This window comes from Capra hircus, chromosome 29 (genome assembly GCF_001704415.2).
Source record: "Capra hircus breed San Clemente chromosome 29, ASM170441v1, whole genome shotgun sequence".
NCBI lineage: Eukaryota > Metazoa > Chordata > Mammalia > Artiodactyla > Bovidae > Capra > Capra hircus.
The window spans coordinates 40,367,495-40,382,674 of record NC_030836.1 but is presented as its reverse complement, the minus strand read 5'-3'; the positions used below and the strand labels follow the sequence as shown (position 1 = coordinate 40,382,674).

General features: G+C 56.4%; 1 protein-coding gene across 5 annotated transcripts in view; it reads left to right on the top strand.

Annotated features, from left to right (window-relative positions):
* The window catches only part of SYT7 (synaptotagmin 7), a 64,485-nt gene that overhangs the window by 15,531 nt on the left and 33,774 nt on the right, over positions 1-15,180 (top strand). For all 5 annotated transcript variants that reach the window (XM_018043422.1, XM_018043420.1, XM_018043419.1 and 2 more), the window contains exons 2-3: positions 9,964-10,067; positions 14,606-14,685. In XM_018043422.1, the coding sequence (XP_017898911.1) occupies positions 9,964-10,067; positions 14,606-14,685 (184 nt within the window). The remainder of the gene's footprint in view (positions 1-9,963; positions 10,068-14,605; positions 14,686-15,180) is intronic.

Below are 15,180 nucleotides of genomic sequence, written 5' to 3'. Positions count from 1 at the left end.
GTCCAATTTCTTGCTGGAACGGCTCCTGGCCCATCCAGATAATCCTTCATTCGCTGTTTACTCACTTGGCATCTCTTCTGAATTCTAAACTGTCTGCATCCAGCCGGCCTCTGCGGCCCCTGCCAGCACACTCTCCCTGGCTCACTCACGCATTATCTGTTTTTATTACAGTCAAGGTTGAGGAGGCTTGCTCGTGCTAAGCCCCTATTTTCAGCTACTTGTAACTTTCCAAAACAATTCCCCTCGGGCCTCCTCTTTCACCAGCCTTGTTCCTGCCCCAGGTGAGGCCAGAGGGCTTGTGGGTGCCTCCACTGCTTTCTGAAGGACACTCAGAGAGACTGTCTGGAGGGTATGGGGGTAGAGCCACAGCCCAGCTTTCCTGGGAAATAAATGAGAGGCTCTCTTTCCTCTCCTTTTTCTTCTTTCCTTCTACCTGTCCATCTCGTTTTCTTTTTCTTGTTGGAAGGAATGAGCTGCCCCCATTCCCAAGGTGGGTGGCCTGGAGTGGGGGAGTTTTCAAGTGAAGAGAGGGCAGAAAATTCAGCATGACAGGAAGCCTGGAGCCTTGCCTGGCTGTTTGGGGTTCAGAGTTTAGCTCGCTGGTTTTCTGTTGCTTTCTCCCACACTCTGCCTTTTTCTGGCTTCCTTGTGCATGTTGGGTCGAGAAGAGGAAGGGAGGTGGGGTAGGCACCAAAAATGTTCCCTTTCCTATGCCCAAGTAGCCCTGGGGCTGGTAGGCTCTGCCCTTGCCCTGCCACCCTCCCCCATTTCCATCTGCTCTGCACGCACGTGGAGGGGTGCTTCCTGTGGAAACCTGTGACTCCAGCTTTCACTGTTTTCCACCTCGAACGTCATCCTGCAGCCACCAAAGGATGGTGGGGGGAGGTGCTGGGGCATGATACATTGCGGTGCAGAATCAAGTGGGAGGAGGCAGGATTGAGATGGGAAAGTGATGGCAGATGTAGCCCCAACCACCCCCAACATCACTGCCTCATCTCTGGAAGAGTGGTTGCACCCTAGTCAGCACCTGCAACAGGGCCCTGGGCGAGTCCTCAGATATGCCACCCACCCCTTCTTCCTGCTTCTACCCTGTCCGGCCCCAGACACCCAATCCCCAACCTATTCTGAGACTCTAGAACATCTTAGCATCTATCTGATGAGGATGCTTTACTGAGGCCAAGGGCTGGACCTGTTGAGGAAGGAAGGAGCAAATATCTGTGGATAGGAGGGGTCTCTTACCCACTTCTCTCCAAGAAGTGTTTGGAGAAGTTTGTGGGAAGTGGAAGCCCTTTCCCTTTTGATGTGGAGCAGTTTTAAATTCTTTATTGAATTTGCTACAGTGTTGGTACTTTAAAAAAATGTTTTGGTTTTTTGCCACAAGACACGTGGGATCTGAGCTCCTGACCAGGGATAAAACTCGCACCCCCTGCATTGGAAGGTGATGTCTTAACCACTGGGCTGCCAGGGAAGTCCTCCTGGCTGCTCTTTATATTTTGTGTTCACTCGTTTCTTTCTTCCCTTCCGTCTCTCCTTGAAGCAACTTATTTTAAGGCTTAACTCTCATGGGGCACAGAGTTGAGGCCTTCCAGACTCCAGGTCCACTCCTGGCTTTGTCTCTCCTCTGCTGTGTGTTCTCAGGCAAGTATTTACCCCATTCTGAGCCTCATTTTCCTCCTTTGTGAAATGAGGATAAGAGGGTTTACCTTCAGAGGACTGCTGAGGACCCGAACATGATTCAATGTTGAGCATACACTAGTTACTATGATTAAAGGCACTTGGTGAGGAAAGCAAGGCCTTGCGATCTGAGGATCCCCCAAAGAGGGAAGCAGTCTAGGTTAGGAGGTTGTGAGGGTAATGGGACAACTTTGGAAGGGCTGGATGTGGGGAGTGTGAATGTCACCATCAGACTGTCAGAGCAAGTGAATTCTTGGGGAAAGAGCCTGCGTGCCCAGATTCCCAGAATGTCCACTTGTTTCTCTATATTGTGTCCTGGGCCATGGGCTGCGGGAAACCAGAGCAATGAGGAGAATGCCATAGGCCCTGCTTAAGGGACAGACCTACTCCCAAGAAAAGGAGGTTGGGCAGAAGACAGTTTATTCAAGTTTGGCGAAGGAAGAGACTGCTGTGAGCGCTTGTCATCAGGGAGGGCTTCCTGGAGGAGGTAAGCTCATGTGGGGCCTTGAATAATGTCATGCATTTGTTTAGCACTTATTTATCTAGCCTTTCCTGTGCACCAGACCGTGGGCTACCAGAGATGAGTGATCTGGGGGTCTCAAACCTCCAAGTGTTCCCAGTGGGGGAAAGACATGGAAAGTGCTAATTATTAATCCACAGGGATGGATTGCCATAGTTAGAGGGGAAGTAGAAAGGAATCTGGGAGGAAATGAAGACTATCTTTGTCTAGAGATCTTGAGAATAAAAGGAAGAGAATAGATGGTAGAGAATAGAGGGAAGAGCCTTCAAGGCAGAAGGAACAGCCTATGTGAAGCCTCCAGTGTGAAAGAGGTTGGTCTTTGTGAAGGAGACGAGTGGGTTGTGGCTGGGCTGTGCAGTGTGGCATGTTACAAAATGCTCTCACATGCTTCAGCTCAGAGGAGGGCAGCCATAGCAGGATCGAGGCCAAGTTCAAGTTGCCTTAATCCTCCATACTTGTTTCTTCCTCTGCAAAAAGAGATAATATAAGGTTGAGGAGATCACATGAGATGGTGCATATAAGCTTCCTGGCACAGTGTCTGGCAAAAAAGGCACGTTAGCTATTCTTTGATCCTGGTGACACCTCAGCAAGAGAAGTCGGGGTTCTTCTCATCATTTGGAGGTAAAACACTGAGGCCCAGGAGACTTGCCCTTGGTCACTGGCCAGGTGCAGAGTTGGGACTTGAACCTAGGTCAGTTGCCTCCAAGTTTACTTCTGGTCCTACTGCTCTGCCCCAAAAGATAAACGGGGTCCACGGGGAGAGGATTCCAGGCCAGAGAAGGTGCATGGACACTTAGACTTCAGGGACAGCAGAGTGGGCTAGGAATCTGTTCATGACTGTGACCGTGACTGGGTATTCACTTTTGTGTGTGAGAGCATGGTTGTCCATCCATGGGGTAAGTCCCGATGGCTTGTGTGTATGTGTGTGTGTGCGTGTGTGTGTGTGCATCTATGCATGGGGGAGGGGGCACAGATGTCTGCGCCAAGGGTGAGTCTCCATGACTTGTGTGTGTGCATGTGAGCCCTGGGCGTCTCTGGCCTGTGTGTGTGCCTGCGCCCCCTCTGGCTCCCCTCGTGTTCCCCCTGGGCAGCTGTGAGCTTGCCTTCAGAAGTCCATTGCGTCTCCAGCAGCTCCCCAGGGCATCCCAGCAGCCGCAGCCTGTTTGATTCTATTCATCTATAAATCATGGCTTGCTGAGGACATGAGGAGGAGTTGGGAGTTAAGGCAGAGCCCTGGCAAGGGATGGGGTCAGCTCTGCGGCTCATATCTGAAGCCTTGCCTGGCTTCCAGCTGTTGCCCCCACCCCGCCATGCCTCAGCTATCCCCATTCCTTGTCATAGGTGTTCACTGAGCTTTGCTCTTGTTAAGCCCTGGGCCAGGTCCTGGGGAGGGGGTCAGGAGTACACAGCATTGAGTGAGACATGACCTCTGACCTCTGCTATCCTGTGGGGAAAATTAAATGTGTTTTTAGTATTTCATTCACCACTCACTGAGGGCCAACTTCGTGTCCCAGATGTCTCTAATACAGAGCTCGATGTGGTAATATTATGATAATAGCTAGCATTTATTGCCTACTTATTCTGTGTCAGGCACTGTGCTAAATGCATTGTATGTGTTAATTCCTTTAAGCATCACAGTAGTCCTATGAGGCCTGTACTGTTCTAGCCCCTGTTTATAGATGGGGAAACCAAGGCACACAGAGAATCAGAATTTGAGCCTAACAGTCTGGCCCCAGACCCCTGGCACTTAATCACTGCACCCTAAAAGAAGGGTATATGCGCAGAGTGATGGGAGCTCAGAGGCAGGAGAAATTTCCACTGGGCAGATTATGGAAGGCTTCCTGGGGGAGGTGCTTTTCATCTGGGTCTAGAAAAATCAGGACTTGTCAGGCAAAGATGGGTATGGGAAAAGACCAGAATGGATCCTGGTGTGTGTGTGTGTGTGTGTGTGTGTGTGTGTGTGTGTGTGAAGAGAGAGGCTCTCAAACCCTCCCATCTCTTCTCTCCCATCTTGCTTGGGTGACAAGGGAGGTAACATATGCAAACACTGGGCATTCAACAAATATTTACTGAGTACCTTGCATGCATTGGCCTGTCACAGAGGTTATAGGAAAAAGCAAAACAGAAACATCCCCTTCCTTTATAGTCTGGTACACAGTAGGCACTTAATAAATGGTAGCCTCTATTATTATGTTTATCCTTAGAGGCTTGGTATTCCTCCTCATGCATTCTTTCAACAAGCATTTATCAAGCACCTACTATATGCCCAGCTGTCCTTGGTGCTGGGAAGACAGTGGTGAACACGAGGTCCAGCCCCCTTCTTGTGGAGCTGATGTTCTAGAAGGGAAGACTGTGGGTGGACCTCTTGTCCACCTTCAGAGGGGACCACTTCCTCAAGCACACAGGTTTTATTTACCCTGAGAGCTCCCAGTGGGATGGCATGGTCAGGACCATGGTGTCTGCCCACAGCACCTGGCGGAGTCCACAGCACTCCACCAGATGGTCATTGATCCTGGGCTCTGACCCGCTGACATGGTGGCCACAGTCCCAGGCAGAGGGGCAGGGACGTGCCTGAGTTCATGGCTCGCATCCTGCCACCCCTGGGGCTGGACCCCGAGGGCCTGGCTCTCCTTCTTTCTGGCTCACCCTGCCTCCGAAGGTCTCCTGAAGTCATCTGTCTGCCCTTGTCTGTGTCTCACCCCTGGGACCCAGATGTCTCTTCTGCCCAAGGGTAGGTCGTGGAACTTAGCCCTGTCTAAAGGCTGACTAGGGACGCATTATTTTCTTTCCCCAAATGTTAATATGCTGATGCTAAGGGGACTTGAAACCGTGTATGTCATCGGAGGAAGGGTTAGAAGGGCTGGGGCGGCTTTGCCTGGAGAAGACCGGAAGGGGACATGAGAGCTGTCGGCGGGGATTTGGAGGCCTGTCATGTGGCAGAGGGAGCCGGCTTGTTCCCAGCAGCTCTGCAGGGTAGGCTTAGGACTGCGGGGGAAAGATCGAGGGAGACAAGCACAGCAGCCCTAGCTACCAGTGCCTGTTCGTGGAGGGTCTGCCTCCCGCAGAAGCAGCTTCCTATCCCTGGCAGGGCTGCCCAGGGGGTTTGTTCATTGATGGGGCCTGACTTCCAAGGTCCCTTGCAGCCAGAGACACAGTGACCCCACGCTCTGGAAATGGTTTCACTCTGGCTGGCAGGCAAAAGTATGCTTGCCCCCCTTGGTGGCAATATCGCGTGCTGGCCAAGGGCGTTGTGCCACTTGTTTGTGGTATCAATGCAGTTTCGCACTGGCAAGCATTTTGTTTTACCCTAGATTCAAGGACTGTTCAAGGGTTGCTTGGTGGGGGGTGGGGTGGGCAGGGAACCTTTGGGAGAGAGGTCAGCTGTGTGGAAGATGATAGCATGTAGGGGGTCCTCGGGTCACTGATCAGGGAGGGTTCAACTTTCCTTAGTAATATTTCCCTTTCTTCACATGGGACGTTCCATGGATATGAAACAGGGAAATCAGGTTCTTCTGACTACAAACGGCTTGAGGGGACACAGCCCTATCTACTCAGCATCCATCTCTGTCTGTGGCCCTTGAGAAATTCCTGGGAACCCTAGGTGTTCCAAAGAACACACTTGGAAAACCACTGATCACCCTCATCTGTAGTGGGTGTGATGTCTGGGCAAAGAGTGTAGGCTCGAAGTCAGATGGTCTGGGTTTGAGCCCTTGCTCCACTACCTACTAGATGAATGACCTTGGACAAGTTACTTGACCCCCTTTGTGTCTCAGTTTCCACGTCTGTAAGATGGGGACAGTCTTAATGCTCCCCTCAGCTGTCGTGCAGACTAAATTGTCACTGCACGTAAAACACCTTGAACACCTGTTCCTCGTCAGAGCAAGGACAGGTCAGCTCTTCCACACAGGAGGGCACGGGCATCTAAGTGGCTGAGTGCCTTGCAACCGGTGCCACACATCTGGTTAGTGGCCAGATTAGGGCCTCAGCCTCCTTCTCCCAGACTCCAAGTTCGGTGCTCATTCTGCATCCCTGCAGAACGCTGATTGCTTAAGACAGGTGTTTTCTGGATCTCTGGGTACCGTTCAGAGGGGCCACTGGCTTCTGGGATTGACAGGCTCTGTCCTCAGGGGCTCTTCAACTCACAGCACAGGTCAAGGAGCAGTTTTGATAAGGACCTTGTTTGACAACGAGAAAAGGGAGCTCCAGGGAGGTGACCCCGTGGAGAATTGCCCCGTGGCCAAGAGATGTGGGGCAGAGTGAGTGCGGAGAGGGCACCAGGGCAGAGGAATCACCTGGGGTGTAATTGCCAACCACAGCTCCCAGCTCATGAGCTCGCTGACTCCCCCTCTGATCCTGCCCTCCCCTGCTCAAAAACCTTCTATGGCTCCCACAGCCCACAAACCCAAGGGGCCCCTTAGCGTGAAAGACAAAGCCCTTCTCCATCAGGCCCTATTCTCATTCCCAGCCCAGCCTCCACCACTTCCCTCCCCATCCCCTAGTCCAGATCTTCCAACAACGCTCCTTACCGTTCTTCCCCGCTCACGCCTTTGCTCTTGCTGTTCCCTCTGCCCAGATTGCGCTACCTTCACGTCCTGTCCCTTTCCCAGATCACACCAAATACCACCTCCTCGGGGAAGCCTTCCCAGTTAGCTCCCTGGTCCAGCAATCACTTCTCTGTCTGTGCTCCTGGAGCTCTCTGTACACCTGAGAGAGAACTGACACTGCCAACCCTAATAATAATCCATATCTGCTCAGTCGCTTCAGCCATGTTCAACTCTTTGAGACTCCATGGACCCACCTCTGTCCATCGGATTCTCCAGGCAAGAATACTGGAGTGGGTTGCCATGCCCTTCTCCAGGGGATGTTCCTGACCCAGGAATCAACCTCCGGCTCCTGCGTTGCAGGTGAATTAGTTACTGCTGAGCCATCATAGGAGCCCAGTCTGTATCTGCTGCTGCTGCTGAGTCGCTTCAGTCGAGTCTGACTCTGTGCGACCCCATAGACAGCAGCCCACCAGGCTCCCCTGTCCCTGGGATTCTCCAGGCAAGAACACTGGAGTGGGTTGCCATTGCCTTCTCCAATGCAGGAAAGAGAAAAGTGAAAGTGAAGTCGCTCAGTTGTGCCTGACTCTTCGCGACCCCATGGACGGCAGCCCACCAAGCTCCTCTGTCCCTGGTATTTTCCACAACAACTCCATGAGTGGGTGCCATTATTATCTTCACTTTATTTTTTTTAATGTGGTGGCGGGGGGATTAATTATTTTATTTTATTCTTTTGACCATGCTGCTCGGCATGCAGGATCTTAGTTCCCTAACCAGGGATCGAATCTGTGCCCCTGTGGTAGAAGCTCAGAGTCTTAACCACTGGACCACCAGGGATATCCCCTATTTTCACTTTGTGGAGAAAATGCAGACACTGAGTGGTTAAGACACTTGTTCAAGGCCACACAGCTATTAAGAGGCAAAGACTATACTCACACCTGAGTCTGTTCTTGGGTCTTCTGGAGTCTTGAGCTTCAGCCTGGGTGTCTATCTGCCACTCCCCGGTTCTAGGACACCAGCCGTCCTAAGAACAATTAGCTGAATTCTCACCTGTCCCCTGGGCCTCAGGGTTGGCTCTTAATAGACAGTGGTTGAAGAAAGCTTAGCCCAAGAAGGGAATTTATTTAAAAGTGAGTTCAGTAAAGCAATGTCTGCTCTGCCAGCCCACACAGCACCCCACCCCCAGACTCTCTCCATGGAGGCAGGGGCAACTCCCATGGAGAGAGCTGGAAAGAGCGCTGGCCCCATTCCCAGAAGCTGTGTCCCACGTCTCTTGACCACAGGCCTCAGTCTGGGGCCCTATGGTATTATGGTCCCTCCGCACCCCCTGGAGCCTGAAGGTTCAAGATGGAAGCCTCCCATCTCGCCTGAGAACCGTGATACAAGTGGCCCCTCCAGCCTCAGCAGAGCTGTGCTCCCTCTGCTGGAGGGAATGAAGGGCAGGACCACTTCCCGGTGTCTGCAGGCTGTCCAGGCCAGAGCCCCTGGATGCTGTGGACTCTGAGGTTGACAGTGAGCTGGGTGCAGTGGCTTTCTAGGGGCCGAGGCCGGGGACTCAGGACAGGAGGAAGCGTAGATGGCCTGGCAGGTGGACAGGGAAGGGCCCCACAAGAGTGGCCTTTTCCCACAGCTTGCAGACTCCAGATGTTGGGATGGGAGGGGTGGAGCCCAAGCGGGATTCTGAGGAGACCAGACAACGGGACCAGCTGCCCAGAGCGCTGGAGTTGTGGTGGGAGGCAGCCCGAGGGCCCTGAGTGCTGGGGCTGATCGCTGGGCCCTCCTCCATGAGGCCCCACAGCGAAGCGACAGGGACCAGGTGCCCAGAAGCTAAAACCGCAGGAACCGGGAGCAGACAGATATCGTCGACTCTTAATTACCACCATTGCTGAAACCAAAAAGCCCACGCAGGCTCCTCTGTAAATAAACAGCGTCTCCTTGACTTGAAGATCCATCCGGGTGCACACATATTTACAGAGCACGTGTGATCGGTGCCGGTCTCTGTCGACTCACTCCCCCACACGATAATCTCCGGTCAACTTTCTCCTTCCTTACATGTAGGTTGGAGCTGTGTTCACAACCACCTGGGAGGAGGGAGGGAGGAGGGCTAATCCACATTGACAGGGGGAGAAAGCCCAGCGGTTAGGTGACTAAAGCCGCATAGCTAGCAAGCAGTGGGATTTGCACAGAAACCTGGACTTTGCCTCCCAGGGCATGTCCGTCAAGGTTCCCACCCTGGAAGTTTAGGGCCCCTGGGCTGTTAGGACGGAAGCACCCTTCCCCACCCACCCCTGCCAGGAGCACTCAGGGGCACTGTGAGCAACCAAAGTGAGGCTGAGCTGGGGGGGAGGTGGGTGCGGGGAAGGATGGGAGGTGAGCTCAAGGACTAGGGCAGGGGAGGACAGGGCATGCAGAGGTCAGTTGGGTGGGCTTCCAGCCCAAGAAAAGCTGAGCTAAAGGGGATGAGGACTGCTCAGGGGGTTCCAGATTCCCTCTTTGATTACACGTGTGGCCAGCATTTGAGGAGGGTCTCTGAGTGCCCATAGGGCACATGGCCTCAGAGGGGCTGTGGGAACTAACCCTTTTGGCAAATGAGGCTGGAGTTGTGCCTCAGAGTATGTGTATGGGGTGGGGGCGGAGGAGTGGAAGCATTCTTGGCAGAAGCTCTTTAAGAGGTACTTGAAAGCCCAGTGGGGGCTTCCCTGGTGGCTCAGACAGTAAAGAATCCGCCTGCAATGCAGGAGACCAGGGTTCCTTCCCTGGGTTGGGAAGATCCCCTGGAGGAGGGCATGGCAACCCACTCCAGTATTCTTGCCTGGAGAATCCTATGGACAGAGAAGACTGGCGGGCTACAGTCTGTGGAGTCACAAGGAGTCGGACGCAACTGAGCAACTAAGCACAGCACAGCACAGAAAGCCCAGTGAGGTCTGGGTACGCCAGGGGCACACTTGACCTCTCCTTTGCGGGGCATGAAGTTTGGGGGATGGGGAGTACCCCATGCAGGGACTGGGAAAGACCTACCAGAGGCTCCCATTTTACAGATAAGGAAAGGGAGGTGCAGAGAGGGGAAGAGACCGCCCAAGGTGAGCCCGCAGGGCAGAGCTGAGTGTAGATCGTGGGGCGCACAGGTCCCAGTGTGGGTTGGGTGGCTGTTCTGGGGCGGGGCTCTGGACTTCGGGAGAATGGCTGGCCTTGGCCAGTGAGGGTCTGACCTGTGCATGTCGTCTCCAGGGGCGCCCACCCGCGATGTCCTGCTGGTCTCTGCCATCATCACCGTCAGCCTTAGCGTCACTGTCGTCCTCTGCGGCCTCTGCCACTGGTGTCAGCGCAAACTGGTGAGGCTTCTAAGGGCCCCCGGGGGGACGTGGCCTGGCCCTGCACCCCGCCCTCCTCGATGACAGGCTCGTGAACGCTCTCAAGCGCGCGCGCCCACGACCCACCTGCCCACAGAGCCAGGCACACTTCCGTGGAAATTCACACCGGGCGCCCTGTGTTTGCTGGTCCCATATGTCTGTGTGCACACCCAGAGCCACACACCTAGGCACACACTGGTGGACGGACAGGGGTCTCACGGGCATTCGCACGCTCGTGACTATGCGCACACACGCCCCACTTCCCGCAGAAAGGACCGCAGGCACACACGCGCAGACTGAGAATGGAGACCCCCCCTTCCACCCAGCGTCGCGCGCCCCCTCCCCACAGCCCGCGCGTTCCCGCCACCACCCAGGGCTGGGCGTGGCCGAGCAGGGCCTCCTGTCCAATGAGGAGGCTCCGCCCGCCCCGCCCCGCCCCCTCCCCCTGCGCCCTCCCATCCATCCTGGTTCTCGGGGGTTTGTACAGGCACAAACGGCTTCTTTTCATTTTTAACGAGGGCTGGGAAATTAACGAGCAGGATTAGGCCATCAATAAGTAACGAGACTGTCAGGAGGGACATTCATCACCGGAGGGCGCCGGGAGGAGGAGTCAGCTTGAATCACCCTCCTGCACCCCCGCAGCTCCCCAAGGGTGGCTGCCCTTGAGGCCGCCCCCCCATTCCCCCTTCTGCTGCCCCAGTTTAGAAGTGCTGCGGGGTCTTTGAGGACTGCAGGGGGCACCCCCGGAGGTGGGCCCAGAGGTGTCCCAGGTGTGGGGCGTTCCTGAGGCTTCGGTGAAGAAGGGTCCCTGGCAGACACCTTCCATGCCCCAGATCGAGGATGATGGGAGCGAGGGCAGAGTGCCACATTTTTCTCCCTGCCCGATCACAGAAGGGCGAGGGGCAGGGAGGGGCGAGGGGCGGGGAGGGCATGGGTACCGTGTAGGTGGGAGCTCCATGCCTCAGTCCTAATGAGGAGAAGGGGCAGATACCCCTGGGGACAGACCCAAGAAGCCACCATGCTCCCTTCAGGAAAGGCAAGCCTGGGGGATGGGAGTGTTCTTCTTCATCCCAGGATGTGCAGTTTCAGGCAGCCCTGTTCCCTGGGGAGGAGCCAGGGAGAAGGCCAACCCGGCCCCACGCGCAAGAGTGTGCGAGTATGTGTGTGTGACTTGGGCCCACTCCTTGTGAGCAGGTGCCAGCCTGGCTGCCCTGCATTGTTCCTGGATTTCCTGCCTCTGTGTCTGTCTCAGAATTTCAGGGGAGGTGGAGGAGGGGGCTTGGCCACGTGCCTGTGTGCGCCAGTGTCCTCGGAGGCCTGGGAGGGGCTGGGCCTGCACTGCAGCCCCGTGCGTCTGGTTGCAGGGCCCCTTAGGCTGCCCGTCTGTCTGTATTTGGAGGCAGGGGACTGTTGTGTGAACAGGCGCTGCTGGTGACCTTGAATGGGGGCTGTTTTGTGCTGGGGGTGTCAGTTTTGAGGACATTAGTGCTGTGTGAGTGTGTGTGTGTGTTCCACCCTGCACGGTGGGATGTGGATCATCTCATCACATCCCCATGTAAGTGCTGCAGTGTGTGTGTCTGTGTGTGTCTGTGTGTGCGTGCGTATCTCTGTGTTTGTTGAGGGCCTCACCCCCACTCACCTGGGGATAGGAGTTCAGAGATGACAGCTTTTGTAGCAGGTGGGGGGCTGTCACTGCAGGAAGTGCCTTGGGAAGCGTAGAGCTGCAGAACCTTCCTTGGCCCAGCCCCTCCTCCCAGCCTCCAGCCAGGAGCTTCCTCCGGGGTCCAGACCAGACCGGCACCATGTGTCCCTCTTTGACTTAATCCTCTGAGCTGCTGCTAGAACATTACTTTGGCCAGGACCCCCCAGTCCTGCCACCCCTTCCCCCCTGCCCCTCCACCTGGGTCTCAGAAGCCAGGGAGCTTTTTGTCCAGATTGTCTCCGTGTTCCATGGAAGGGGCTTTCAAATGCAACCCCCCCCCAACAGTTGCTGGGCTCTCCTTGCCTGCCTGTCCCCTCAGCAGCAGTGACGTGATACCTGACAGCCCAGATCCCATTTCCAAACATTAATAACTTCCTTAATCTCCAGCTGGCTTTTTCCGGATCAGCCTGGCCAACCCCCTCCCTACTAAGCAGGCTGGGGGGATCAGGCTCCTTTAGAGCCACCTAATTCTCCAGTGGGGAGGCTTCTTAAGTGGCGTTAGTGGTAAAGAATCCACCTGCCAATGCAGCAGACGCCAAGAGACCCAGATTTGATCCCTGGGTCAGGAAGATCCCCTGGAGAAGGAAATGGCAACCCACTCTAGTATTCTTGCCTGGGAAATCCCATGGATAGAGGAGCCTGGCGAGCAGGAGTCCTTGGGGTCGCAAGAATGGGCCACAGCTGAGCACTTGTCAGCAGCAGTGTCTCCAGGACCCCAGCTGGGGTTCCTCTCTTTGCCCCATTTACTTCCCCCTGACCCCTAAAGCAAGTCCTGCCTCGGTTCCGATCCCCCATATGCCCCAGCTCCTCTGCAAAAGGATCGTTGCAGCTGGAGGGGAAGCTTCCCTGAGCTGTGGCAGGAAGAGGGGCAGGCAGAAGCTTCCAGAACACCCTGGATGAGCCAAATGCCTGGGCTTGGGGCAGGGGCAATGGACCAGTCTTGGAAGAGGGTGCTGGACAGAGCAAGTTCCCTGAAGACCAGGAAGAAAAAGAAGGGATGAGGGGTAGGGTAGGGACTGCCAGCCGATGCTCCCTGCCCCAGGCTGCCTGAACAGCTGGAAAACCACAGGGCCGGGGCTCCTGACTGAGGGTCCTGCCCATGAAGGGCCCTGGGCCACCACAGAGGTGCTCCAGGCTCCCCATCTTCCCAGGTGGAACTAGGAATTGTTTGGGGCTTGAACTTCTGGGTGATGATGGGAGGGACCAGAGCTGAGCTGTGAGAGGGCAGCTTTTGTGGACCCAAGGGATCCAGCAGCTCTGGTGGGTTTTTTTTTTTTTTTTCACTCTTTGGGCTCTGGCTCAGGGCATCAGCCTGAGGCTGGGATGCCAGAGTGGGTGGGGTACCAGAGCCCATACAGTCCCTGCCACTGGGGGCTACATTCCCAGGGGTAGGAGCTGAAGTAGGTAAAGAGAAATATTAAAGCCATGATGAGAACCTTGAAGGGTGAGGGATGAGGGCTCATCCAGGGATGCCACACCATTTCAGAAAGGAGGAAGGGAGGCTGGAGAGGGCAAGAGACGTGAGCAGGGTGACAGGGGGAGTGTGGGGCACTGCTGGGACAGGACCCTGGTGCCCCCAAGGCACAGGGGTGCTGGGGGGCAGCATGAGGGCCTTCCCCCCACCCCCACCCCTCTTCCTGCAAGCTCCGCTGTTGTCCCTAAACAGGCAGCTCCAGTCCCGGGAAGGGGCTGCAGCTGGCAGGAGCGTTGGGGAACACGGCTGTGCGGCTTTTATTTTGCTTTAGGGAGAATGGAATAATTGACTGTTGTGGCTATGGTCTTGGCGCACATGACGGGATGTTGGGGAAATGTATGCCTGTTTGTGTGTGTGAGTGTGTGTGTGCGTGTGTGTGTGCACGTGTGTGTGTGTCCCCGTCCCTACTCCACTGGGCAGGGGCAGGCCAGTGCCCAGTGGGTGACAGCCCCAGCCCCTGCACCCCCCCTTCCCCGCCCAGGCCCATGGCCCCTGGGTGCGCGTGAGGACGCTCGGTGGCCGCCAGGAATGTTAATGGTGCTGGGCTCTGCAGGAGCTAAATTTAGAAACCCGAACCGAGAAGGTGAATGGTGCTCACCTTCCCAGCAGCAGGCCCGGTCACCGCTGCAGCCGTGGCCCTTGCTCCAGCCAGGGGACCCGGTGTGCCCACCCCATGCCCATCATCCTGCCTGGCCCGTCCCTCCACTCATGCTGGTTGAGGACCTCTAGGGGGCTGAGCCTGGCTGCCCCCAGCCCCAGAGTCCGTGGGCGGCCCTGCTTCCTTCCTACAGCGGTGGGTCCTCAAGCCCTGCCCTGCCTCGCGGGCCCAGAGCAGAGGCGCCTCAAGGACCCCCCAGACAGTAAGGGACACAGCCCCGGCAGGACTAGGCACGGGCCCTCTCCCCGCCCCCGCCACTCACGTCACTGGCCACTGCCAACCTTGCCCTGCAGGATGCCACCCCCACCATCTGGGGGCAGTGACGTGGCCTGCGTGACGTGGCCAGGCGCCTGAGAGCCGTCTGTCCATGGCAGAGGGAGATATGTTTCTGGGAGCCGAGCCAGAGCCCCAGGAGACAGGCAGGCGGGAGGGGCCTCATCCCCAGGGGTCAGGGATGCGGTGCAGGTCAACGGGGCGGGGCATGGGGCCTAGGAACTGCCAGCCGGGGAGCAGGGATGGGTGGGGGCCAGCACCCCTGGCTGGTGGCACTCTCACACATTGGCCCTGGCCCTTGCCGCTGAGGCTGGGTTCACATCCACTCCCCTCCCTGCTGGAACCTTGCTCTGGGGAGGCAGGGAGAGTCCAGGCCCTGTCTCCCAGGACTGACCCCGGTGCTGTCTCCACAGGGCAAACGCTACAAGAACTCCTTGGAGACGGTGGGCACGCCAGACTCAGGGCGTGGGCGCAGTGAGAAGAAGGCCATCAAGTAGGTGCCAGGCTTCGAGTCTGGGGTGGGGCACGCAGGCAGTCCAGGTGGGAGGAGCCCCCCCGGGTGTGGTCACACACAGCTTCCTCCTTACCCTGGGTGCTGTGCTCTCTCCGCCCTGCACCCCCATATACGCCCTGCCAGCACCTCAGAGTGACTCCAGGACCCCGCCTTCTCTGCCCGTGCCTCCCAGAACCCTCACGAGGCTCCAGGGCCCCCAGCCCTCTCTCTGGCTGCCCTCACTCCCAGCATGATCTGCCTCCTCCCTCAACCCGGGTCCTGGGTGCTCCATCAACCTGCACATCACACAGGTGGTCCCCCAGCCCTGCCTGGCTCCCCTGCATCTCCAAGCTCCTCCCCCAGCTGGGGAGCCCCTCTCTGGGGGTGGGGTGGAGGGGGCTCAGACCCCACCCATGTTCTGAGGGTCACCTGGAAGGAGAACCCTGGGCACCCCAACAGAACCCAGTGCTGGGCGGCTCTTGGAAGCAGAGCGAT